General features: G+C 50.7%; 1 protein-coding gene across 1 annotated transcript in view; it reads right to left on the bottom strand.

Annotated features, from left to right (window-relative positions):
• Positions 1-24,723, bottom strand: part of GRIK5 (glutamate ionotropic receptor kainate type subunit 5) — a 58,754-nt gene that overhangs the window by 10,752 nt on the left and 23,279 nt on the right. Inside the window, exons 12-14 of the mRNA XM_052655765.1 lie at positions 9,776-9,892; positions 9,500-9,609; positions 8,933-9,106 (exon numbers count right to left, since the gene is read on the bottom strand). Coding sequence (XP_052511725.1) covers positions 8,933-9,106; positions 9,500-9,609; positions 9,776-9,892 — 401 coding nt within the window. The remainder of the gene's footprint in view (positions 1-8,932; positions 9,107-9,499; positions 9,610-9,775; positions 9,893-24,723) is intronic.

Below are 24,723 nucleotides of genomic sequence, written 5' to 3'. Positions count from 1 at the left end.
TCCATCCATGGGATTTTGCAGGCAAGAGTACTGGAGTGGGGTGCCATTGCCTTCTCTGAGACCTACTCTAAAAGAACTTAAAAACAGGCCTGGAAAGACTCAAGAGAATCCACAAGTAACTGTCTTGCAGGGAAAACAACAACAACAACAAACCCAAAGATTCTTTAATACATGCAACAATGTAAACAACATAAAATCCACAATGTCTTGTCATCCAATAAAAAAAAAATACCAGATAAACAACGTGCAGGAAACGGACTTACAACTAGGAAAAAAAGTTGCTCAACGGAAGTGGAACGAGAATTGGCAGAGATGATGGAATTAGCAGCAAGGACATTAGGCAGCGAAGACATTCAGATGATCAAGGATGTAAAGAAAAACATGAACACGTTGCAGACAGAAATGGAAGAAAGGACTAGAAAGCTCTATATGAAATATATAAGATCTAAAAGGAAATTTTTACTGGAAGGATCTACACAGATTAGACACTGCACAGAAAAGAAAACAGATTTTGAAGACAGCAAAATCTATTCAAAAGAAACACACATACACAAAAAATGAAACACAAAGAGGGAAAAAATGACCGACAATGAGCACAGAGCCGCGGTGGCCTGAGGAATACGACCAAGTGGTCTTACATCCATGACTGGAGTCCCAGAGACAGAAGACAGTAAGGGGGCAGCAGAAAAAATAGTGGAAAAAGCAATGTTCAAAACTTTTCAAATTTAGTGAAAATTGTAAACTTGCAGATCCAAGAATCTCAATAAACCCCAAGTAAGACAACATACATATACACACGTTATTAGTTATTTCTTGTTTTAGAAATAGCTAGTAACATTTTACACCAAGTTTATAAAGTCTGAATTTTTTCTGAATGAATGCAACTAATTTTTATAAGTAAATGCTGGGTTTTCTGAGCTTTCCAGGTGGCTCAGTGGTGAAGAATCCACCTGCAATGCAGGAGACATGGAGACTCAGGTTTGATCCCTGGGTCAGGAAGATCCCCTAGGGCAGGAAATGGCAACCTACTCTAGTATTCCTGCCTGGGAAATCCCACAGACAGGGAAGTCTGGTGGGCTACAGTCCATGGGGATGAAAAAATACACGAGTTAGCAATTAAACAACATCAAACAAATACCAATAATTATACTGCAGGTAAATGATCTCAGCCTGGGGTTGGCAAACTATGGCCCACAGGCAAGATCTGACTTACTGTTTTTGTGCAGCCCACAGGCTAAGAATGGCTTTCACATTTTAAAATGCTTAAGAAGAAACTGAAGGAAGAGTAACAGCTCATGACACGCGACACATAAAATTCAAATTTCACTGTCAGTGTCCATAAAGTTTTACTGGGGGAATTCCCTGGCGATCCAGTGGTTAGGACTCTGAGCTTCCAATGTGGGGGGATGGGGTGTGGGATGGATCCCTGGTTGGGGAACTAAGATCCCACGTGCCCCACTGGGATCAAAAAAAAAGTTTAATTGGAACACAACCACACTCATTCAATCAAGGCTGCTTCTGTACCATAATCAGGGTTAAGTAGATGCAACAGATACCATATGACCAGCAAAGCCTGAAATATTTATAATTTGGCCCAATACTCAAAAAAGAAGTTTGCCAATCCAAGGCCTAAGTACATGCCGTCTATAAGAAAACCACTTTAAATGTAACAGTGTAGGTAAGCTGACAATGAAAGGATAGGGAAAAGATACACTATGAAACACTGCACTAAAAAGTTGGGGACGGCCCTGGTTGGTCCAGTGGCTAAGACTCCGTGATACAGTGATTGAACAGGGGGCCCTGGTTCAATCCCTGGTCAGGGAAATAGATCTCACACATTGCAACTAAGATGCAGTGCAGCCAAATAAATAAATACTTTTTTTTAAAAAAGCTGGGATGGCTATATGAATATCAAAAAAGGTAACCCCAAAACAAGGAATTTATCAGGAATAAAGAGGAAGTGAAAGTGAAAGTCACTTAGTCATGTCCGACTCTGAGACCCCATGGACTATATAGTCCATGGAATTCTCTAGGCCAGAATACTGTAGTAGGTAGCCTTTCCCTTCTCCAGGGGATCTTCCCAACCCAGAGACTGAACCCAGGTCTCCTGCATTGCAGGTGGGTTCTTTACCAGCTAAGCCACAAGGGAAGCCCAAGAATACTGGAGTGGGTAGCCTATCCCTTCTCCAGCGGATCTTCCCAACCCAGGAACTGAACCAGGGTCTCCTGAATTGCAGGCGGATTCTTTACCAACTAAGCTACATAATAGCAAAGGGGTCAATTCATCAAAAAGACACAACAGTCCCAAACACTGATGCACCTAATTACACGGCTTCAAAATTCATAAAGCAAAACCTGATAGAACTGAAAAGAGAAACATGAAATTTCTCCACAATTACAAGTGGTGATCTCAACACTCTTTTCTCAGTAATTGACAGAATCAGTGGACAGAAAGTGAGTAACCATATGAAGACAAGAGTAGCCTACTGGTCCTAGTTGCCATTTACAAAACATTGCACCCACCAACAGCAAAACACACATTCTATGCGTGTGCATGTAGAACATTTACCAGGATAGACTCTACACTGAGTCATAAAACAAGTCTCAATAAATGACAAAGGATTAAAATCCTACAGAGAATATTCACTGACCACACTGGAAATAAAGTAGAAATCGAGGTCCCTGGAAAATCCCCAAATCCTGGCTCCATCACTGATGAGCTGTGAGACCATGGATTCACCCGTGAGGTTAAGTATAATCGTAGGCCCCCATAGGAATTCCCTCACAGGCCAGTGGTTAGGACTCCATGCTTCCAATGTCAAGTGGGGGGGTTCAATCCCTGGTGGAGGAACTAAGATCCCATACGCCTCAGAGTGTGGCCAAAATAACAGTATTTATAATAATAGTAATAATGATGATAATAATTGTAGGTCGCTCCTCACAGGGCTGTTCTAAGAGTGAGTTACAACACAGACCAAGTGCCATGCATGTGTGTGCTTTTGTGGTCCTGTGACTCAGAACAGACTTGGGAAAAGAAGTACCCACTGGCCTGGCTCTAGACCCAAAAGCAGTCACCTGCCTTGGCCTGGCCCTCTCTCCTCCCACCAGGCAGATGAGAGGGACTAGGCTCCCTGCCGAAGTACAGACACAGATCTGCGGGGCATGAAGACAGGAAAGATGCTGAGAGGTCCTTCCAGAGCACCCCCTCCTCCAGTGGATAATGAAGAAAAGAGCAGCTGTCCTCTGCTGAGCACGCATGCACACTCCTGTGCTGGGTGCTGGGATGCGGGTGGAGTGTAGGATAAAGGGATGAATAATACACCTTTTCCAAAAGCAACCCAAACTCAACTCATACAAAGATCCAGGGTCCGCCATAATCTCTCTGGAAACCAAGTCTCTTCAAACCTACCCCACGGATCAATGCTGTCATTCACTCAAGACAAAACTATCCAGTGCCTGATACACCCCAGGCACCCCAAAACCCCAGGGACACCATGGCAGATGGGTGGTGGCGATGGCGGGGGTGATGGGGCCATTCACCAAGACAGAACCTGGGGACCAATTTGGGAGTAAGGATGTGAGCTCCATTTTGGGCAAGCTGAGTCTGAGGGTGCCTCATGGAGGGATCTGCAGTTGAGGACTTGGGAAGGGAAGCTGGGGGTATACAGAGTGGTGGTTCCTGGGCAGGGCGTGGCCCCAGGGTTGTTTGAGGAAAGTGCTTGGTGAGGTGTGAGGCACTCTGGTGACCAAAGTGATTGTGTGGGGTCCTGATGTCAGTGGGTAGGGACAGGTGTCGACCAGACAGCCCAGTCTAAACATGGAAAATCCTGTATTTGATTATCTGACTCTTAACTCCCTGATACCTAAAAACCAGGGCTTCCCAGGTGGTGCTAGTGGTAAAGAATCTGCTTGCCAACATAGGAGACTCAGGTTCAACCCTTGGGTCGGGAAGATCCCCTGGAGGTGGAAACGGCAACCCACCCCAGTGTTCCCGCCTGGAGAATCCCATGGACCGAGGAGCCTGGGAGGCGACAGTCCATGGGGTTGCAAAGAGTCGGACATGACTGAGCACGCACGGACATAAAAATAGAAATATTTTTGGCATGGCTAGAATAGAAACCAACATTTCTAGAAAGGTACCTATTGTTTAGATTGAGGAACAAAGCTGGACGCTGTTTTGTTTGAAACCGTGCCAAGAATTGCTCACGATTTGGGGAAATCGCGTCTCTGACAGCAGCCCTGCTTGTGGTATTTGAGTCACTGTGTGAAGAAACTTGGACCGGCTGTGTTGATGAGTCTCACAATCATGGTGATTTGTATTTGTACAGATACACTTATCTGCCAATGATTTCAAAGCATCATGCCTCAGGTATTGACATCATTCTATTAAACAGTCTGTCTTCTCATAATTGCAATGGTATCCACTACCTGTAGGTACGGCCACCTGACCGCTGCAATCTGTCTTGGAGCACAGTCCCGCCCAAGCATTTAGGTATTGCTTTCCTACTGTTGTATCGTCAATCACTTCTCCTTTTCTCCTTTGTATTGAAATCAGGGCATTATATTGATTTGTTCTGAATCATGAGTGTAGGTTGACGTATTACCTTTGAATTTCATTAGGGCGGAAAAGAGATGTTACCAAATATTTGTTATAAAAACAGGGCATTGGGTTCCTTGGTGGCTAAGCGGTAAAGAATCCGCCTGCCAATGCAGAAGACGCATGTTTGATCCCTGACCCGGGAAGATTCCACAGAGCAACTGAGCCCGTGTACCACAACTATCGATCTTGTGCTCCAGAGCCTATGAACTGCAGCTACTGGAGCCCAAGCGCCCTAGGGCCCGTGCTCCGCCACTAGAGAGGCCACTGCAATGCGAAGCCTGTGCACTTCAGCTAGAGAGCAGCCTCCACTCCCCACAGCTAGAGGGAAGGCCATGCAGCCACAAATAAATAAATATGTTTTAAAAAAAGAAGGCATTGAAGGAGTTCCCTAGTGGTCTCGTGGTTAAGGGGGGCTTCCCAGGTGGCACTAGTGGTAAAGAACCCACCTGCCAATGCAGGAGACTTAAGAGACATGGGTTCGATCCCGGGGTTGGGAAGATCCCCCATGGCAACCCACTCCAGTATTCTTGCCTGGAGAATCCCATGGACAGAGGAATCTGCTGGGCTATAGTCCAGGGGGTTGCAAAGGGTCAGACGTGACTGAAGCGACTTAGCATGTGCACAGGCTAGTGGTTAGGAGTCTGCATTTTCACTGCTGTGGCCTGCATTCAAGCCCTGGTCAGGGACTGAGATCCCACACACTGTGTGGAGTGGTCAAAATAAACAAGTAAACAGTGTTTTGTTTGTTTTTTAAAGAGTGCATTGAGTCTGTGAGCACTGAAGAGTCACTGGTGTGAAGTGAGAGAGCAAGGGCCAAAGAAGCCCATGATGAAATGGGACAGAAGATCCAGAGGTCGTAGGGAACCAGGAAGACACAGCAGCCTAGGAGCAAAGGGTTTCTAGAAAGAGGACGGCTGACAGGGTGTGCTAGCCATATCAATAAAGGGGGCCATGTGACCCTGGTGGAGCGTGGGGAAGGGAGCAGGGCGAGACCCGAGGTTTGGGGGCTTTCTGAACCAGGAGGGCGTGACAAGAGGGTGACCTGGCCTGAGACGTTGACAACGGCAAAGGAGGGGTAAGGACCGACTTCAAGGGAGTGATGGGGGAGCCCAGGAGGGACAGGGCTGGGGTCAGAGTGTGAACTCGGAAATACTCATTTTCAAGGCAGAACTGGGGCCTCCCTAGCGGTCCAGTGGTTAAGACTCGGGGCTTCAGTGCAGGGGGTGTGAGTTCAATCCCTGTTTGGGGAACTAAGATCCCACAGGACACGGGGCATGGCCAAAAATAATAAAGAATCAAGGCAGAACTGTCCCAAATGATGATGCGCCCTTGGGTGTGGCTGCAGGAGGCTGTGGCCCAGGTGGACATGAGATGAGGGGCCCAGGAGGTGGGCTCTGGGTCGGGGGGGCTGCTGCTGTTCCTGTGGCAACCACGTCTCTGGGGCATGGAACACCCAGCTGGGGAAGAGGGTCCCTGACTGAGGAGCAGAAGGGACGGGCTACAGAGAGGTGGTCACTGGTCCCCCACCTGACCTGGGGACTCAGCCAGATTTGTCACGGCGGGTCCCTCCCTGCCCTTGCAGCCACCTCCTCACACAGGCCACCCTCTCCTGCCTGGCTGAATGCGCCTCCCTCTCCTTGGCAGGCCTGCCTCTGTTTGCACCTTTCGGACTCAGCCTAGATGTCACCTCCCTCAGAGGTGCCTTTCCTAAGCATCTTCATTCTCCACTGTTCTTTTTCACTGCACCCTGTTGGGTTCTTCAATAGCTCAGCTTATGTACATCTGATACATCATTACATTTAAAATGCTAATAAAATTCACTTCGGATGCGTGGTGGGCAGAAGAAAGCCTTGCCCCTAAGACACCTATATACACATCCCTGGAACTTGTATGTTCCTTCATAGAGTAAGAGGCTCTTTACAGGGGACTTCCCTAGTGGTCCAGTGGCTAAGACTCTGCCCTCCCAGTGCAGGGGGCCCAGATTCGATCCTTGATCAGGAAGCTAGATTTCATATGCCGTAACTAGGAGTTAGCATGCTGCAACTGAAGACCCAGCATGTCACAATGAAGATCAAAGATTCTGAGTGCCAGAACTAAGACCCAGTGCAGCCAAATAAATAAAAAATTTTTTTCTTAAAAAAGGTCTTTGAAGATAGAATTAAGTTAAGCATCCTGAGATTTGGAGATTGACCTGGAGTATCCAGGTGGGCCCATGGAATCACAGGGGTCCTTATAAAAGGAAGAAGGAGGTCAGAGTCAGAGAGAGATTTGAAGAGGCTGTGCTGCTGGCTCTGAAGCTGGAGGCAGGGGCCACGAGCCCAGGAATGCAGGAAGCTTCTAAAAGCTGGAAAAGGCAAAGAAATAGATTTTCCCCTAGAGCCTTCAGAATTGGCCCTGCCGACACCTTGACTTTAGCCCAGTGATATCTATCCTGCACTTCTGCCTTCCAGAGCTGTAAGAGAATAAATTTACATTGTTTTTAAACCACTAAGTTTATGGTAATTTGTTGCAACAGCAACAGAAAACGAAGGCAGGGTGTAACTCCTGAAGTGATGCCAATTCCAAAACGTTTAAAAGAAATCATTGAGATTCAAAAGTTTCAAAGCCAGTGGGCCAAGCAAATTGCAAACAACTGCCAGATGGTAGTTAGTCCCACTTAGTTGAGAGAGAGAAAAACCTGCCACCATTATGGCTGGTCTTGAATGAACAAGTTTTGAATCAGACAGTATCACCGGGATACATTCCTGGCATAAAATATGACCTCCTTGTGTTTATCTATCTGTTCACTTATTTATTCTCAGCCCCTTTGCCTCTTTTCACCTGACTACGTGGCACATGGAAAGGGCTCAGAAGCACTTTGTGCTGAATGACTATTGATGCATTGACCGTAACAGACGGGGACGAGGCCCAACGTCTTGGGCTGCCCTGGAGAGGTCACCAAGGGCCTGGGGAGCAGAGCCAGGCTCAGGCAGCACCCAGGGACTGGGGGTGGGTGGCACTGGGGCAGGAAGCTGGCTCAGCCCCACCCTGTCTCTAGCCAAACGCACTCTCTCTAGGAAACCACTTCCTCTCTCTGGGTCTCGGCCTCCTAATCCGTAAAACTGGGAGAATGTTCCTTGTTCTAGGCGTGCTCCTCGGCTTTCTGTGGTTCTAAGGAGGAAAAGGAGCTGAGAAGAGTTACATGAGCTGCCACCGAGCCCATCTGCTATTTAAAAGACAGGATGGGGACTTCCCTGGCGGTCCAGTGGTTAAGACTCTGCACTCCTAATCAGGGGGCACAGGCTCCATCCCTGGTTGGAGAACTAAGGTCCCACATGCCACGGGGCTAAATGAATCAAAGACAGGGTGGCAGACGTGAGTGCTTATGGAAGCGAGGCCCTAAAGGGGCCGGAGGAGGCAGAGGGCCTGGGGCCAACAGAGCGGCGTCGACACCAGGTGGGAGTGCCAGCTGCGCAATACCAGAGCTCCCAAAGCTTTGAGCAAAGTGAGAACTCTGAATGTGGGGAGTTCCCTGGTGGCCTCGTGGTTAGGACAGCGGGCTCTCACTGCCGAGGCCCGGGGTTCAATCCCTGGCTGGGAAACAGATTCCTGCAAGCCGTGTGGCGTAGCCAAAACAAAACAGAAAAAGATAGAAGCCTGGGACTTCCCTGGTAGTCCAGTGGTTAAGAACATCTGAGCTCCCGATGCAGGGGGCATGGCTTCGATCCCTATAGAATCTGGGGAACTAAGCTTCTACATGCCACGTGGCCAACAAATAAACTAATTTAATCAAATATTTTTCTTTTAAGAAGAAAGAAATCTGAATTTGTAAGTGAATTTGCCCAATTTTTAAATGCCAACTAATCCAAAAAGTGTAAAGCTATGAGCCAGACACGGCCGGCTGGCTCAGTGTCTGCTCTCTGGCATGAAGCTTCTCAGAGCTTGTCTCGGGGGCAAAATAAGCTCTGTTCAAGGTACTGGGTCCCTGTGGGGCTCTGAGGGAGCAGGTCTCTGACTGGGCCTCAGCCTTGGTCTCTGGACAGTGAAGGCTGTCGTGGCTCAAGGATTCTAGTCTCTGTGATTGCCTGGGGCAATGTCTCAGACAGTGACTACCACACCCATGCTGTCCTGATTATATGAGACGTGGGCATTTTTACTCCCATTTCTCGGATGAGGAGACTAAGGCATGGAGGGGGTTGTACAGCCAGTGAGCTGCAGAGCTGGGGCTCAGCTCACCCTACCCTGTGTCCCATCACACGGCTGGCGTGGGGAATAGGAATGGGCCCAGGTCTCAGGAGGGTCCCCCCAAAAAGTCCCACCCACCCCGGTTGGGGCGGGCAGACAGCCTCTCACCAGACTCCACTGACGCAGCGCGTGGACAGCGCCCGGGGCATGATCTCCGAGCCCTGCTGCATGAAGCCCCCCACGGGGAACCAGAGGCTGTTGCCCAGCGTGTACTGGTTCTCCAGGATGTGGGGGCGCGCCCGCAGGCACGGGTGCGGGTTGTACCACTCGTAGGGGCTCAGCCTGTGGAGAGACACAGCAGGTGGGAAGAAAGAAAACAGGAGAGCCACCGTGATCAGAAGGGATGGGGAGACACACCTGGAGAGGAAGAGAGACACAGATGAACAGGGAGAGACACACACACACACACAGAGACAGTGGGGGCAAAAGAGGAAGGGGACAGAAGAACGAGAAGGGGAGAGGCCTGGAGAGGACCACGGAGCAGAAGCCAGAGACACAGGGAGGAAACACAGAGACGGGGCCGGAAAGGGAGAAGGGAGGGCAGCTGCAGGGAACCCAAGGCTCCGAGCGAAGCCGGGACAGCCAGGACAGACAGCCAGGACAGACAGCCGTGGAGAGCCCGGCTCCTGCCTCCACCCCGCCCCCTCCCTCCCAGGCAGCAGGTAGTGGGCTCACCTGGCGGCCAGGAACAGGACACAACTGACGGCCAGATAGGCAAGAAGCATGAAGAGCCACACGGCCGGAGAGAAAGGGTCCAGGAAGGAAAAGTAGCCAGGCTTGCGGCCCTGGTGGGGGAGGGAGTGAGAGCAGAGTCCCCCCCAGCCCCTCCCAAAGCCCTGGGGCCCACAAGCCCCACCGTGGCAGGCAAGGTCCAGCCTGCAGCCTCTGTCTCCCTCGGGCCTCAGTGCCACTCCCGCCCCAGCCCCGGCCACATCTCCAGGGGAACCGTACCATATGCACCCGGTAGAGGATGCTGATCCCCAGGGTCATGAAGGGCTTGGAGAAGTCGATGACCTTCTCCCGCTCGGCTGTGATGGTGAACGCAGCCACAGCCAGGTCTGCCTTCTGCTGGAGGGGAGGCGGGGCGGGGGCAGAGGGGTGGGCCGGGGAGACAGACGCGCAGTTAGAGAGAGCTGTGCCGAGGGAGCGATTTGGAGTATCAGAAGCCAAGAGAGAGACACACAGGGAGCAGGACGGCAGGAGGAGCCAGGGGACCAGACTGGCTCCAGGAGTCTTCCCTGGGCCCCGTATTGGACCCCTGTCATCTCACGTCCTCCTTCCTCCCAGCTGCCCCGCCTCATCCAATCTCTCCCGCTCCTCTCCCCTGACATCAAGCTCATCATTTAAGGCCCTGCTTTATAAAACCTACCACTGACCCCCCACCACTCCCACCATGCTGGGGTCCTGAGATTGGAGTCAAGATGCCCGGACGCTGACCCACTCAGGACCCTCCGGGAGCCTTGGTTTCTCTTTGGTATGAACAGTTAACAACAGGTAACATTTATCAAGCTTACTACGTGCCAGGCTTCGAGCTAGATGCCACTTTATAGGGTTTATCTTGTATAATCTTCTCAACAGCTCCCTGGGGCTACTACTAGCCCCATTGTACAGCTGGGGAGACTGAGTCTCAGAGACATCAAGGCACTGGGGAATAAAGGCACAACAGCTGGGGATCATAACACAGATCTGTGACCTCCAGTCTCTTGCCCCTGGCAGGTGCTAGGGACCCGGGTGTATGCATCCAGGCATCCCGAGACACAGGACTACGCCCAGCTCCGTTGAGAGAATGACCTCGAGAGGAGCTGCATGTGGTCTTGAGTCAGGGAGGGGTGGGTGGCTGGGGTCCAGGCCTGACGTGGTGAAGGGTGGGGAGGGAGAAAAGGGTGTGCTGGGGGGTCTGGCTGGCACACCAGGATGCCTGATCCAAAGAGGCCATCTTGCTCAAGTGGACATCAGTCAGTCATTAGCTGCGGGCAGGACCCAGGCTGGGAAAAAACCTGGCACTTCACACACACATATACACACCCCGGAGACACACACACATACACACTGCACATGTGAGCACTATACACAGTCAAGTCTATACCAGCAACATGTGTGCACCACGCCAAATCCACACATAAGTGCCCAGACACAGGCTACCCACGTGGACTCAGGCAGACAGACACGTGCCCAGTACATGAGTGCAGGGCGGAGCGGTGATGTGGTGTGGGGGGGTCATCCCCTAGAGGCACAGTGCACACATGTGAACACGTGGCCTCACACGCACACATACATGACAGAGGAGGCAGGGAGCTGGTAAGGGCCGGGTGCAGGAGGAGGGAGCCCTGGCTCTGACCAGCTCACTGCGTGACCGGGGACAGGGGCTTCCATGTCTCTGAGCCTCAGTTTGCTGCTGCTGCTGCTGCTAAGTTGCTTCAGTCGTGTCCGACTCTGTGCGACCCCATAGACGGCAGCCCACCAGGCTCCGCCGTGCCTGGGATTCTCCAGGCAAGAACACTGGAGTGGGTTGCCATTTCCTTCTCCAATGCATGAAACTGAAAAGTGAAAGTAAAGTCGCTCAGTCGTGTCTGACTCTGTGCGACCCCATGGACTGCAGCCTACCAGGCTCCTCCGTCCATGGGATTTTCCAGGCAAGAGTACTGGAGTGGGTTGCCATTGCCTTCTCCGGCGCCTCAGTTTGCTCCTCTGTAAAACGGGAGCAATATGTGTGGGCGAGACGTCTCCTGGGTTGGGACCCGGCTCCCAGGGTGCCTCTCCATGAATACCGGCTCCGCCCCAACAGCCTGAACTGGGCCCAGCATTGACTCCCAATTCAAGCACAGACCTTCAACCCTGGGGCTGAAACAGAAGAGTCAAGGTCCTAGCTCACTGGCCTGGGAGGAGGGATACGCTCACCTCCCCAGGGCACTGAGACTGACAGCATGGGAGGTAACAGAGGCTGGGGCAGAACTGGGGAAAGGGAGAGAGGGCTCAGGCCTTGAAGGAGAGAGCGGTGGCACAGGCTGAAAATAGAACCAGGGCCACAGAGAGACCATGTGGGGCCCAAATGAGACCCATGATCGGGGGAGAAGAGACCGATCTGAAAGATAACTCGATGTCAGCGAAAGAGGACAGACCCGAAAGACGAACCAAGAGCAGAGGGAGATGACGCAGGTGAAACGATTCCCGCAAGGTGGGGAACAGACGACATGGCCCCGTGAGACTTGGGAGCAGCGATGGTGAAGCCAGAGGCTTCGACGTGTGGCAAGGGCCCAGAACACACTGGGTTCACAGCCCACCCTCGGGGATTTCTGCATGCTGAGAGTAAGGAGTGGTTCCCTCCTTTTTTTTTTTTTTTTTTTGGCCCACAACTTGCAGATTCTCAGTTCTGTGACCAGGGATGGAACCTGTGCCCCCAGCAGTGAAAGCACCAAGTCTTAACCACTGGACCACCAGGGAATTCTGGTTTTCTCCTTTGTTGTGCACTTGCCCCTCTTATGACTAATATGTGAATTGTTAGGAACAATGCCAGCAAATACAGGAATCTTTATTATATTTTACGCACCCCCGGAGGTCTGTCTTGGCAAAGGTCCTCTGTGATAACCCATCAGCCTCCTCATTGCCACACCCCCCGCCTCCGCTAATAACACCCCCAATCCAAAGTGATAATCACCTGTTTAAAACCCAGGGGTGGGTGGCTTCCCCACTGCACCCAAGACAGTGTCTGGGGTGGCTGGAGTAGAAAGGGAGGAGTAGGGGACTTCCCTGGTGGTCCAGTGGCTAAGACTGTGCTCCCAAAGCAGGGATCTGGGTTCGACCCCTGGTCTTGCCACAACTGAGATTGAAGATCCTGCGTGTTGCAACTAAAGCTGGTGCAGCCAAATAAACAAATATTAAAAAAAAAAGAAGAAAAAGAAAGCGAGGGGTGGGAAATTCAGTGGAGTGGGGACCAGAGCCCTGCAGGGCCTTGCAGACCAGGGTAAGGCGGCCAATTCTGCTCCAAGGACAGTGGAGGACATCACATCAGAGGGTGTGAGCAGGAGGTGACTGATCTGGTTGCCTTGAGAACAGACCACAGGGGCAAGAGTGGAAGCGGGCATAGGGGTGAGATGGGCAGGGAGAAAGCTGACTAAAGGTGTCCATGCAGATGCCAGGGGCGGGCAAAGTGGTGGTGGTCAGATTCAGGTTTCATTCTGAACAGAGGACAGATAGATCCTTAGAGGCTGAAAGTTCCTTCTAGACTCCTCTCAGAGACTTAAAACTCCCCCTCCCTTTCCACCTCCTCCCCGCCTCTTCATTTCCCAAAAGAGACACCCATTCCTTCGAGAAGACTTCCCTCCCCAAGGGGACCCTGACAGTTTTATCTCTGGGATGAAATCGAGAAGAAGCCTAATGATAAGCCACCTGTAGAAGTGATGGGGGTGGGGGTTGTCTAAATGCCTAAAAACCAACCACTTGTGACTGTCCCGCTGCCCCCAACCCACCCTGGGCACCAGCTCTGCGCAAACCACCGGTGCTGTGCCATCGGCTCCCTGGCAGGCTCTGCCAATAGGGGGCGCCAGAGGAAGGCTGCAGGCTGGAGGAATGCGCGTAGCCTGCACTTCCCAGTGGGCTCTCAGGTCCCCAGCCTTCTTTCTGCACCAAAGGCAGCCACGGTTCTTCCCAGGACAGCAGACAAATCCAGTCTGCAGCTTCCTAGCACTTGCAGCGGGCTTCCCCGATTCTTCCCCTAAAGAATCCGCCTGCCAATGCAGGAGACAGGGATTCGATCCCTGGGTCGGGAAGATCCCCTGGGTAAGGAAATGGCAACCCGCTCCAGCATTCTTGCCTGGAGAATCCCATGGACAGAGGAGCCTGGCGGGCTAAAATGACTTAGCGACTAAGAACGACAACAAGCACTTGCAGAACGAGCCTCACAGAGCCCTTCCTCAAAGTTTCCAACAGTGTCAGCTCCTCTCTGTTCCTTCGGAATTGGAGACAGAGTGGCTTCCTGACTTGCTGTCTCCGTGCCTGAGAGCAACGGTGTGTGCACCACCGCCAGGTCTAGTGCATCTGCCCAATTTTGTAAATAAAGTTTTATTGGAACCCAGCCAGCCTCACTCGTTTAGCTATCGTCTGCAACTGCTCTCCAGACAAAAGAAGAGTTGAGTAGCGACAGGATGACCTGGAAGCTGGGACTATTTACATCTGGCCCCTGGAAGAAAAAGTTGGCCTCGGACTTCAACTTTTACCCTCCCAGTTACCTAGTTAGCAACTTCATTCCTAGTGAATACTTCTCTTCATTCAGATATTTGGAGTGACCTGTTTCCTGGTAGGACCCTGAATGGTGCACAAATGACAATACTCAGATCACACGAGTGCTCAGGTCACATGGTCACTACTCACGGGCAGGTGTTCAAACTCTGTGGGGGCCCAGTAATGAGCAGTTTCTCAAACTGAAAAAAAATAGTATCTGCCGAAAAGAGTCTGATTTGCTTCAAAACCCTGGCGGTCTGCAGAGAGTGACCCCCTGCTGCCTGCATCCCTATTTGCCGCCAGCGCTCTGCACATCCCTGGATCCTCCGGGTCGTCAGGTCCGGGTGTCAGCCAGGTCAGATTACATGAAGCCAGCACCTGCTTCAGAGTCTTTGTACTCTGGGCCTCCCTCAAAATGAAAAGTCTTATGAATTGTTTGGTAAAAGCCTGAAGCAGCACACACAGTGAGACTCAGGGACAAGTTGCTGCTCAAATCCAAAAATCCCACCAAACATCCGCAGTACCAGACCAACAGCATCTCCACCTCAAAGGTCTGAGTCTCAGCTCTATTGGGCCTCTCGAGTTTCTAAGTTTCAGTCTTTCCAACTTCTTCTCCTTTCTCCTTAGCCCTCAGGGTGGTGGGTGCTTCCTGCAGCTGCTACCCTCAGGATCCCTTACTTTCCTTTTTACTCTTTTGGCTAGCAGGTTCACAATTTTCATTTTGTTATTAGTTGTTAAATTGTGTCCCAACTTTTTTGCAGCCCCATGGACTGTAGCCCGCCAGGCTCCTTTGTTTGTGGGATTCTCCCGGCAGGAATACCGGAGTGGGTTGCCATTCCCTTCTCCAGGGGATCTTCCCGACCCAGGGATAGATTCCCCGTCTCTGCATTGGCAGGTGGATTCTTTCCCACTGAGACAACAGGGAAGCCCTCTAACAACTTTACATCTAGTTAACAATTCTTTTTTTTTGGTGGTGGGGGGGGGGTGCTACACTGTGAAGCCTGCAGGATCTGCCCGGACACTGAGCAGAGGAAGCACAGTCTCAACCGCTGGACTGCCAGGGGTTTCCCAAGCTAACAATTCTTTTTTAAAGAGATTTGTCTATTTTTGGCTATGCTGGGTCTTTGTTGCTGCACAAGGACTTTCTGTAGTTGTGGTAAGTGGGGACTCCTCTCTAGTTGTGGCTCACAGGCTCCAGAGCAGGGGCTCAGTAGTTGTGGCACAGACTCAGTTGCCTCAAGCACATAGGATCTTCCCAGAACAGGGATCGAATCCATGTCCCCTGAATTGGCAGGCGGATTCTTAACCACTGGACTACCAAGGAAGCGCAACAAATAGCTATATTAAATTATCTCTGTTCTAATAGCTGATAGGAGGAAAAATCCCTGGCGGTCCAGTGGTTAAGACTGATATGGATGGGACTTCCCTGATGGCCCCAGGGGTTAAGAATACACCCTGCAATGCAGGGGACGTGGGTTCGATCCCTGGTCAAGGAACTAAGATCCCACATACCTTGGGGCAACTAAGCCCGCGCCTCACAATGAGAAAGTCCAGGCATCACAAGGAAAGATCCCGCAAGATTCAATGAAGATATCACATGTTCTAACTAAGACCTGATGCAGCCAAATAAATATTTAAAAATAAAATTTAAAAAACTGATAGGGGTAAAAATAGATAGTTACACAGATGGCTGTAGAAGTCCCAGTAGGGGATTGTAGATAGAGGAAAACCTAGGGAACTTCAAGAGACCATTCTAAGATAAAGTAAAGTCGCTTAGTCGTGTCCAACTCTTTGATCGCATGGACTGTAGCCTACAAGGCTCCTCTGTCCATGGTGTTTTCCAGGCAAGAACACTGGAGTGGGTTGCCATTGCCTTCTCCAGGTGATCTTCCCATCCCAGGGATCAAACCTAGGTCTCTGGCACTGCAGAGCCACCAGGGAAGCCCTACTCTAAGGTAAGGGTCACTCAAGAAAGTTATTACAACATCCTGGGATGAAGCAGGTTTGCTTAACTACAAAGCCATGAGTAAAAGCATGAGATATGCCCCAGGTCATTAAGTGAAAGAAAAAAAAATAATGCAGCTTGCATTGTGTTGGTCGAGATCAGCAAAATAATGATCCTTAGGATTAAGGACAGATTTAAGGGAAAGGTTGACATTTCAAAGCAGGAGACTGTCGTTACATGGAAACTGAGATGATTCAACATATTTTAGGACATGTTACCACCCTTCCGCTGATTTCAATAAGCTCTGTGACAGTCCTAGTTTGACCTCATAGGGTCAAACACTCTCCTATCCAAAAGAAAAGAGAAGCTAGTGATGTAAGCCTGACATCAACTGGAAGAAAGAGGAAGAAGGCCGTCCTTTCCCCCCTCCTCCACTTTCCTTTGATTATAAGTGTTAGCGTTCAGTCAACTGATAAGGGTATAAGTTGCTCGGTCGTTCCTCTTTGTAACCCTATAGACTGTAGCCCACCAGACTCCTCTGTCCATGGGATTTCCCAGACAAAAATACTGGACCGGGTAGCCATTTCCCCTTCCAGGGAATCTTCCCAACCCAGGGATCGAACCTAGGTCTCCTGCATTGCAGGCAGATTCTTTTCTGAGCTACCAGTTAAGCCCAAAATGTAGTTTTGGGACACAGCCCCCTCACCTGCCCACTTGCATCCCACACAAGCAAGTAGAATATTAGTAATTCTACTTCCTGCCTATCACTTTGCCTCTCCCTGAATTCCTTCTGTGCTGAGACTCAAAGAACCCAAGTTTAGACACCAGGTGAGTGATTCTAATTAAGAGACAGTCGATTCAGAACTTTCCTGGTGGTCCAGTGGTTATGAATCCACCTTGCAGTGCAGAGAACTCGGGTTCGATCCCTGGTGGGGGAACTGAGATCCTACAAGCTGCAGAGCAACGATGCCCATGCGCTGCAACCACATAGCCTGCCTGCGAGCTCTGGAGCCAGTACACTGCAACTAGAGAGTCCGCATGCTGCAACAAAAGATCCCGTATGATGCAATGAAGATGCTTCAAGCCACAGCTAAGACCTGACGCAGCCGAATAAATAAATATTAACAAATAAAATAAAAAGGACCGTGGGTTCAAGTCCCAGTCTGAGTTTTGGTTGGCTTTGAATCCTCACACACGGGTTCATCAGAGGTGCACAGTTTTAGCACTCAGAGCTTCCACTGCAGGGGGCACAGGTCCAACCCTGGTCAGGGAACTAAGATCCTGCATGCACACTGCGACCAAAAATAAAATAAAAACAAACATACAAAAATAGCTGATATGATTCTGCAAGGAGATCAAACCAGTCAATCCTAAAGGAAACCAACCCTGAGTATCTACTGGAAGGACTGAAGCTGAAGCTGAAGTGCCAATACTTTGGCCACCTGATGCGAAGAGACAACTCATTAGAGAAGACCCTGATGCTGGGAAAGACTGAAGGCAAAAGGAGAAGAGGGCGGGAGAGGATGAGATGGTTAGATAGCATCACCGACTCAATGGATGTGACTTTGAATAAACTGCGGGAGATAGTGGAGGACAGAGGAGCCTGGCATGCTGCAGTCCGTAGGGTTGCAAAGAGTCAGACACAACTGAGTGACATGATTCTGTCCAAGTAACTGGTGTTGTTTTGTCTCCAGATTGGACCATAATTGACTGATACCAGCAGTGGGTTTACTGCCAACCTCCTTACTAAATCCTGTTTCCTCCTCTTAAGATCGGATCAGCAGAATGTTGCCAATGTGACGGGACGAGTGCAACACTGTATCTCAGTGGTCTGCTGCTGCTGCTGCTAAGTCGCTTGAGTCGTGTCCGACTCTGTGCGACCCTATAGATGGCAGTCCACCAGGCTCCCCTGTCCCTGGGATTCTCCAGGCAAGAATACTTGAGTGGGTTGCCATTTCCTTCTCCAATGCATGAAAGAAAAAGCGAAAGTGAAGTCACTCAGCCATGTCCGACTCTTAGCGACCCCATGGACTGCAGCCCGCCAGGCTCCTCCATCCATGGGGTTTTCCAGGCAAGAGTGCTGGAGTGGGGGCCATCGCCTTCTCAGTGGTCTAGATGATGGCAAAAAGCAAGAGAGTTGATGTCAGCCTTCAGCAAGACTGAAGGTTTGTACTCCTGGCTTCTGGTGCTCCTTGGAAAGTGGTATGGAGACAAAAGCATTTGCAAGGTCAGTCAGTAGCTCACAACAGCTGCCAAGGGCTGTGCTGACGTGCTCCAGTAAAGACACTTCACTTGGGCCAGCAACTGCAATTGCAATCACCACCTGATTGCATTTACAGTAATCCACAGTCATTCTCCGAGATCCATCTGCCTTCCACACAAGCCAAACAGGTCAGTCATTTTTTGTCCATTTGTTTTTGGGCCGTGCCTCGTGGCATGCAGGATCTTAGTTCCCTGACCAGGGATCAAACTCATGTCCCCTGCACTGGAAGCACAGTCTTGGCCACTGGACTGCTAGGGAAGTCCCCAAACAGGTCAGTGGAACAAAGATGAGATCACCACCCCAGCTTCTTTTGAGCCATTAGTGGTGGCACTAATCTGCAGTTCCTCCAAAGGTGGTAGAATTGCTTTTGGATTTCCATCCTGGGAAATGTGGGGCGTTCTGGGGGCTTCCACTGGCTCTTTCTATAACAATGATCCTGACTCTATGGGTCAGAACACCAGTGTGGGATTCTGCCAGCTGCCACATACATCTGTCCCAATTATACAGCCCAGACCTGGGGAAACACAGAGGGAGTCCACAGATCCATTGGGCCCCTCCTGAGTGGAACTTGGGCTCAGACTGCATCGATCACATGGCCACAGAACCCTTATGGTGGTCCACCAGTAAAAGCAGGAAAACCCAAAATGCCTTGCCATCTATGAAAATGATAGGAGGTTGTCTGAAAACCTAAAAACCCATCAAATCCTCAGTGCTGAAACAAAGCTGGTATTAAAAGAAACTGGGCTTAAAAAAAGAGAAAAGAAGGGATTTCCTTGGTGGTCCAGTGTTTCAAACTTCGAGCTTGCACTGCAAGAGTCATGGGTTTGATCCCTGGTCAGGGTATTAAGGGGCTTTCCAGGTGGCTCAGTGGTAAAGAACCTGCCTGCCAATACAGGAGATTTGGGTTCCATCCCTGGTCCACTGGAGAAGGAAATGGCAACCCACTCCAGTATTCTTGCCAGGGAAATCCTAGGGACAGAGGGGCCTGATGGGCTACAGTCCACGGAGTCGCAAAGAGTCAGACACAATTTAGTGACTGACCAAGCGTGCACACAGGGAACTAAGATATTTTATGCCATGTGGCACAGCCGAAAAAAAGAAAAGAAAGAAGAACCTGGTACAGTCTTTCCAGAAAACAGTTCCACAATATATAACAAAAGCCATACAAAGGGTTTTCCTCTTTCACCTGGTAATTCTATTGAGAGTCAACTCTAATCAGCTACAATGCAGGCTAAGCTTTGTGCATGAAGATGTTTGCTTATGGTTGTTCATAACAGCACAAACAAACAGATAAAAATACCTGGAAACAACTAAAAAATGCTTCAGTAAAGTACAGTACATCCACATGGGGGTTAATGTGCAGCCGTGTGACATTGTGTTTAGGTTAAAACGCTAAGATTATTTTTAGCCTTTCGGGTTGGCAAAGATTTTTTTAAAAGATTGATAATACCCATTGTTGGCAAGAGTGTGGGAAATTTGACATTCTTGTGCACTTTGGGTGAGAATATAAATTGGTGGAACCTTTTTGAAGGGCCATTTGGCAGTATGTACTTAAAAAATATTCGTACCCTTTGACCCAATGCTTCCACTGCTTGGAATTTATCCCTCAGGAACACCCCCACCAGTCCACAGGCCCAGTTGATGGTAGCATTGTCTATGCCTGCAAAAACTGGAAACCATCCAAATATCCATCAATAGGGGATGAGCTAAATAATTCATGCTCAGTCGCACAAGGAAATCCTTTTGTCTCCACTTGAATTTCAAGTAGGTATCTCCAGTGATCCACGCCCAGAGATAACTCTCATCCTCCCCACTCAGAGACTGCCCCTCCTATATCCTCCCCACCATGGAAACTGGCTTTACCGGTTTTGCCCATCTGTTTAGCCAAACCTTGCAGTTACTTGACTCTTCTTGGCCTCTGGCACACACCCTACCTGGTGGTACACCTGACATGGCTACCACCCCAGCACAAGGGAGCATCTTCTCTCTTCCACACCTTCCAACGACCTCTGAAGTGGACCGGCCTGCCTCTACTCTTGGACCACTACGGTTACTTCTCAGCCACCACTGCACGCATGCTCAGTCATTCAGTCACGTCCGACTCTTTGCCACCCTGTGGACTGTAGCTCACCAGGCTCCTCTGTCCAGGGGATTCTCCAGGCAGGAATACTGGAGTGGGTTGCCATTCCCTTCAGCAGGTGGATTCTTTACCACTAGAGACACCAGGGAAGCCCTGCCCAGAGTAATCATTTTCAAATGTTTTTGAAATTAAATCGAGGCCCTATATCCATGTAATGGAATATTATTCAGCCGCAAAAAGGAAGGGAGGGGACTTCCCTGGTGGTGCAGCAGTTAAGACTCCACACTTGCAATGCAGGGGGTGCAGGTTGCATCCCTGGTCAGGGAACTAAGATCCTGCATGCTGCATGGGGTAGCCTAATAATAAAAATAATAGTAATAACGTGTGTGTGTGTGTGTGTGTGTGTGTGTGTGTGCACGCTCGGTAGCTCAGTGGTGTCAGACTCTTTGTGACCCCATGGACTGTAGCTGGCCAGGCTCCTCCGTCCATGGGATTTTCTAGGCAAGAATACTGGAGTGGGTTGCCATGCCCTCCTCCAGAATAATAATAATACTTTTTTTTAAAAAGGAAGGCAGTACTCATCATGCTATAATGTGGATGAACCTCAAGCACACTGTGCTGTGTGAAAGGAGCCAGACTCAAAAGGCCACATATTGGCTGGTTCCATTTACACAAAATGTCTAGAATAAGTAAATCATGGAGACAGAGAGCAGAGTGGTGGCTGCCAGAGGCTGGGGAAAGGGGCAGATGGCAGTGACTGCTTTTGGGTTTGGGTTTTCTTTGGGGGTCATGGAAATGTCTTGAAACTAGAGAGAGGCAATGGTTATACAATATTGTGAATATACTAAATGCCACTGAATTGTATACTTTAAAATGGTTGATTTTATATGAACCTCAATAAAAAAAGAATAAAGAAATTAGATCATGGCACCTTCCCTGCTTGAAACCTTCCAGTGGCTCCACAACACAATAAAAATAAAATCCAAAAAGAGAGAGAGAGAGAAAAAAAAAGGAATTCCTTGGTGGTCCAGTGGTTGGGAATCAAGTGCTTTCACTCACGGGGCCCGGGTTCCATCCCTGTTTGGGGAACTAGGATCCTCAAGCCACGTATTGAGGTCAGAAAGAATAACAAAAAACAAACAAAAACACACCCAAATTTCATACCTGCAAGATCCCAGTGACCCAGGCTCTGTCCTGGGACCTTGAATCCCCCCTTGCCCACTCCCCGCAAATCTGTGACAAAGGGAACATCATTCCCATTTCAAGAGGGAAAACTGAGATCAGAGAAATGAAGTGGCTTGTCAGAGATCACGTGGGAACACTTCCAATCTGAGGCCGGCTCCATCTGGGGTCTGACCAGCTCACAGCTGTGGACACAGTGGTGGCTGCCTGGACCCTTCTGCAGGATAGGATACTCATGGCCCTAGGTGTTGGTGGTTGTTTGCTCTGTAGGTGGAAGAAGCCCCTTGACATCCCCTGAGGACAGCCCCTCTCCAGTGATTTGTCCGTGGGGGGCATAAAAGCCTGGCCCCTTCCCTCAGGGGGACATCTTTAATGGCCACCCCAGCTCCAGAGCTGCCCGCAGGATGGTCATGACTGCCTGACAGCTCAACTCCTCCCTCTCTGCCCAAGCCTGCTCCTCCCCTCCCTCGTGCTAAGTCACTTCAGTCATGTCTGACTCTTTACAACCCCATGGACTGTAGCCGACCAGGCTCCTCTGTCCATTCGACTCTCCAGGCAAGAATACTGGAGTGGGTTGCCATGCCTTCCTTCAGGGGATCTTCCCCACCCAGGGATGGAACCTGGGTCTCCTGCGTCTCCTGCATTGGCAGATGAGTTCTTTCCCACACGCCACCTCATTAGGCAGGTTTCTAAGGGCGCCCCCACACACCTCCTGCCTGCTAATTTCCACCTGGAAATTCGCTTCCTGATCTCTTAAGTGCCAGACCAAAGTGCACAGAGTTTAGCCTCCAGGCCTGGGGAGGTGACAACTAAATTGTGTTACTCGCTCAGTCGTGTCTGACTCTGCCACCCCATGGACTGTAGCCCACCAAGCTCCTCTGTCCATGGGATTCTCCAGGCAAGAATACTGGAGTGGGTTGCCATTTCCTCCTCCAGGGGATCTTCCCAACCCAGGGATTAAACCCATGTCTCCTGCACTGCAGGCAGATTCTTTACCATTTGAGCCACCAGGGAAGCCCCTAGAAAAATCCTGCTGCTGCTGCTAAGTCGCTTCAGTAGTGTCCGACTCTAGAGGACAAACTGGAATGGAGAGAGATGGGAGACCCAGAGGAGGTGGGTGAGGGGCGGGGCTGAGTTCACAGCGTGGCAGTGACAGCAGGGATAAAGCCAATTCCGGCAGTGGCCACTGGGTGGAATAAATGGACCATAACTGGAGCCTGGCGTCTGAGCCCTGCACCTGGCCCAGGGGTGGTTGGGGGGCTGCTGGTGCCCAGGGCTGTTTTCCCTCTGGAAGTCAGTCAGCTCTGGGCCAGCCTGCCGGGGTGCCAGCCCTGGCTCTGCCTGTCACCAGCCATGTGCCCTGGGCATGGTATCTGAGTGCCTCACTCTGCCCATTACAGAAATCTGAGCTAACACCAGGCCTTCCTCAAAGGGGTGGCTGGCTGTGAGGAGTCAAGGAGTTGTGTTAAGTTCATAAAGTTCGGACAAGGGCCTGGCATGGCGTGAGCATCACTCTGACCACTCCAGGCTTCCCAAGGACCTGCCGAGTGTCTGGAAAGGCCTCGGGTCAGACGCACCCATCTGCAGCCTTACGTGTTGGGGGCCGGTCCCTTCACTGTTGAGCCCCTGATCTCGCATCAGCAGGAGGGCGTGATCGTCTGGGCCAGGAAGGATTGTCAGAAGTAAGTGACACTTGCAAAGTTCCTGACACGTAGTGTGAGGTTCACTAACATCAGCTGCCGCCACCAGGAAGACAGTGGGAAGTGTCTGTGTAAGGCTCAGTGTGCTTGGCCTCCCACAGCAGGCAGATGAGCCTCGGCAAGGCCAAACTCTGCCCATCCTTTGCACAGTCAGCTCCTCCAGTGTTCTTCCCCTAAATGTCGTCGCTGGTGCCCAGTTACCCAAATCAGAAACAGGAGGAGCACTCATGTCCTCTCTCCTCCGTCCCTCACCCCAGGCAGTCACCAAGTCCAGGCCCTGTCCAGCCTCCCCTTTCATCCCTACAGACCCTCTGGCAGCCCCTGCCACTCCCCACCCCACGACCGTCTCCTCATTTAAGCCAGCTCAACCCTTTGTGTGCAGGGGGTGCATCCCATGGGCTGCCAGCTGAGGACCAGTCTTTAACCCTAAGAGCAAAGCCAGGCCACTGAATCCCCAGGGTGTACCACAGCACCTGGTTACAGTTGCTGTTGTTGTTCAGTTGCTAAGTCATGTCCAACTCTTTGCAACCCCGTGGACTGCAGCCCACCAGACTTCCCTGTCCCCCACCATCTCCCACTCAAGTTCACGTCCATAGAGTCAATGATGCTATCTAACCATCTCATCCTCTGCCGCCCTCTTTTCCTTTTGCCTTCAATCTTTGCCAGCATCAGGGGATTTTTCCTACTGGTATACAGCAGGCACTCAATAAATGCTAGCTGGCTGGAGGGCAGATGAATGCATGAATGGATGTCCATGCTGGCAGGAATGACACTAACAACGATAGAAAGAGCATTCAGCACCCAGCACCCACTACTTGCAGGGCCCTGTTCCAAGCCCCTACACGGATTAACTCATTTTACACTCACAACGACCCTATGCGCCAGCATCTGTTATTTCTTCAGTTTTACAGGGAGATTAAATAACTCGCCCAACGTCACACAACAAATGCTCTGCAGAGATTCAAACAAGACCCAGGAGGACCCAGGAGCATAAACTTTTCTGATTAGCAGCCACCAATCAGCAAAGTTCCCAGTCCTGCTCCGCTCACTCCAGGCACCTTCACACCAAGTCCTAAGGCACAAGGAGTTAAACTCTTGCCCAAGGTCATACAGTTATAAACAGGATTTCTTCCTTGATGAATGGACAGGCGTCCAGTTGACGGTGACTTTGGTTCGGGGCGGGGGGGGGGGGGGGGGAGGTTGCGGTTGTTACTCTCCTGGATCTTATTTCTGGGGGCCCCGATGAACAGAAAGCTCTGAGTTTACATGACTGGGGACGAGGCTGTGGCAATGAGGTCACAGGTAAGGCTGCCAGTGAGGCGGGCATTAAGGCACCAGCTTCTGCCTCTGGGCTCCTCAGGTCCTGGCTTCAGACTCTTAAACCCACCCAGGGCTGAAGCTTTCAACCAGCTGGTGCCTGCAGAACAGTGCCTCGGGCCTGCCAGTTGGAGTTGGCCGGGGTCGGGGGCGGGGGAGACTGAGTCACCAGGACCCCGAGGGACACCCCCACCT

This window comes from Budorcas taxicolor, chromosome 18, assembly GCF_023091745.1.
Source record: "Budorcas taxicolor isolate Tak-1 chromosome 18, Takin1.1, whole genome shotgun sequence".
NCBI classification, from domain to species: Eukaryota; Metazoa; Chordata; class Mammalia; order Artiodactyla; family Bovidae; genus Budorcas; species Budorcas taxicolor.
Note: the sequence above shows the minus strand (reverse complement) of the source record. Positions and strands in the feature narration are given on the sequence as shown.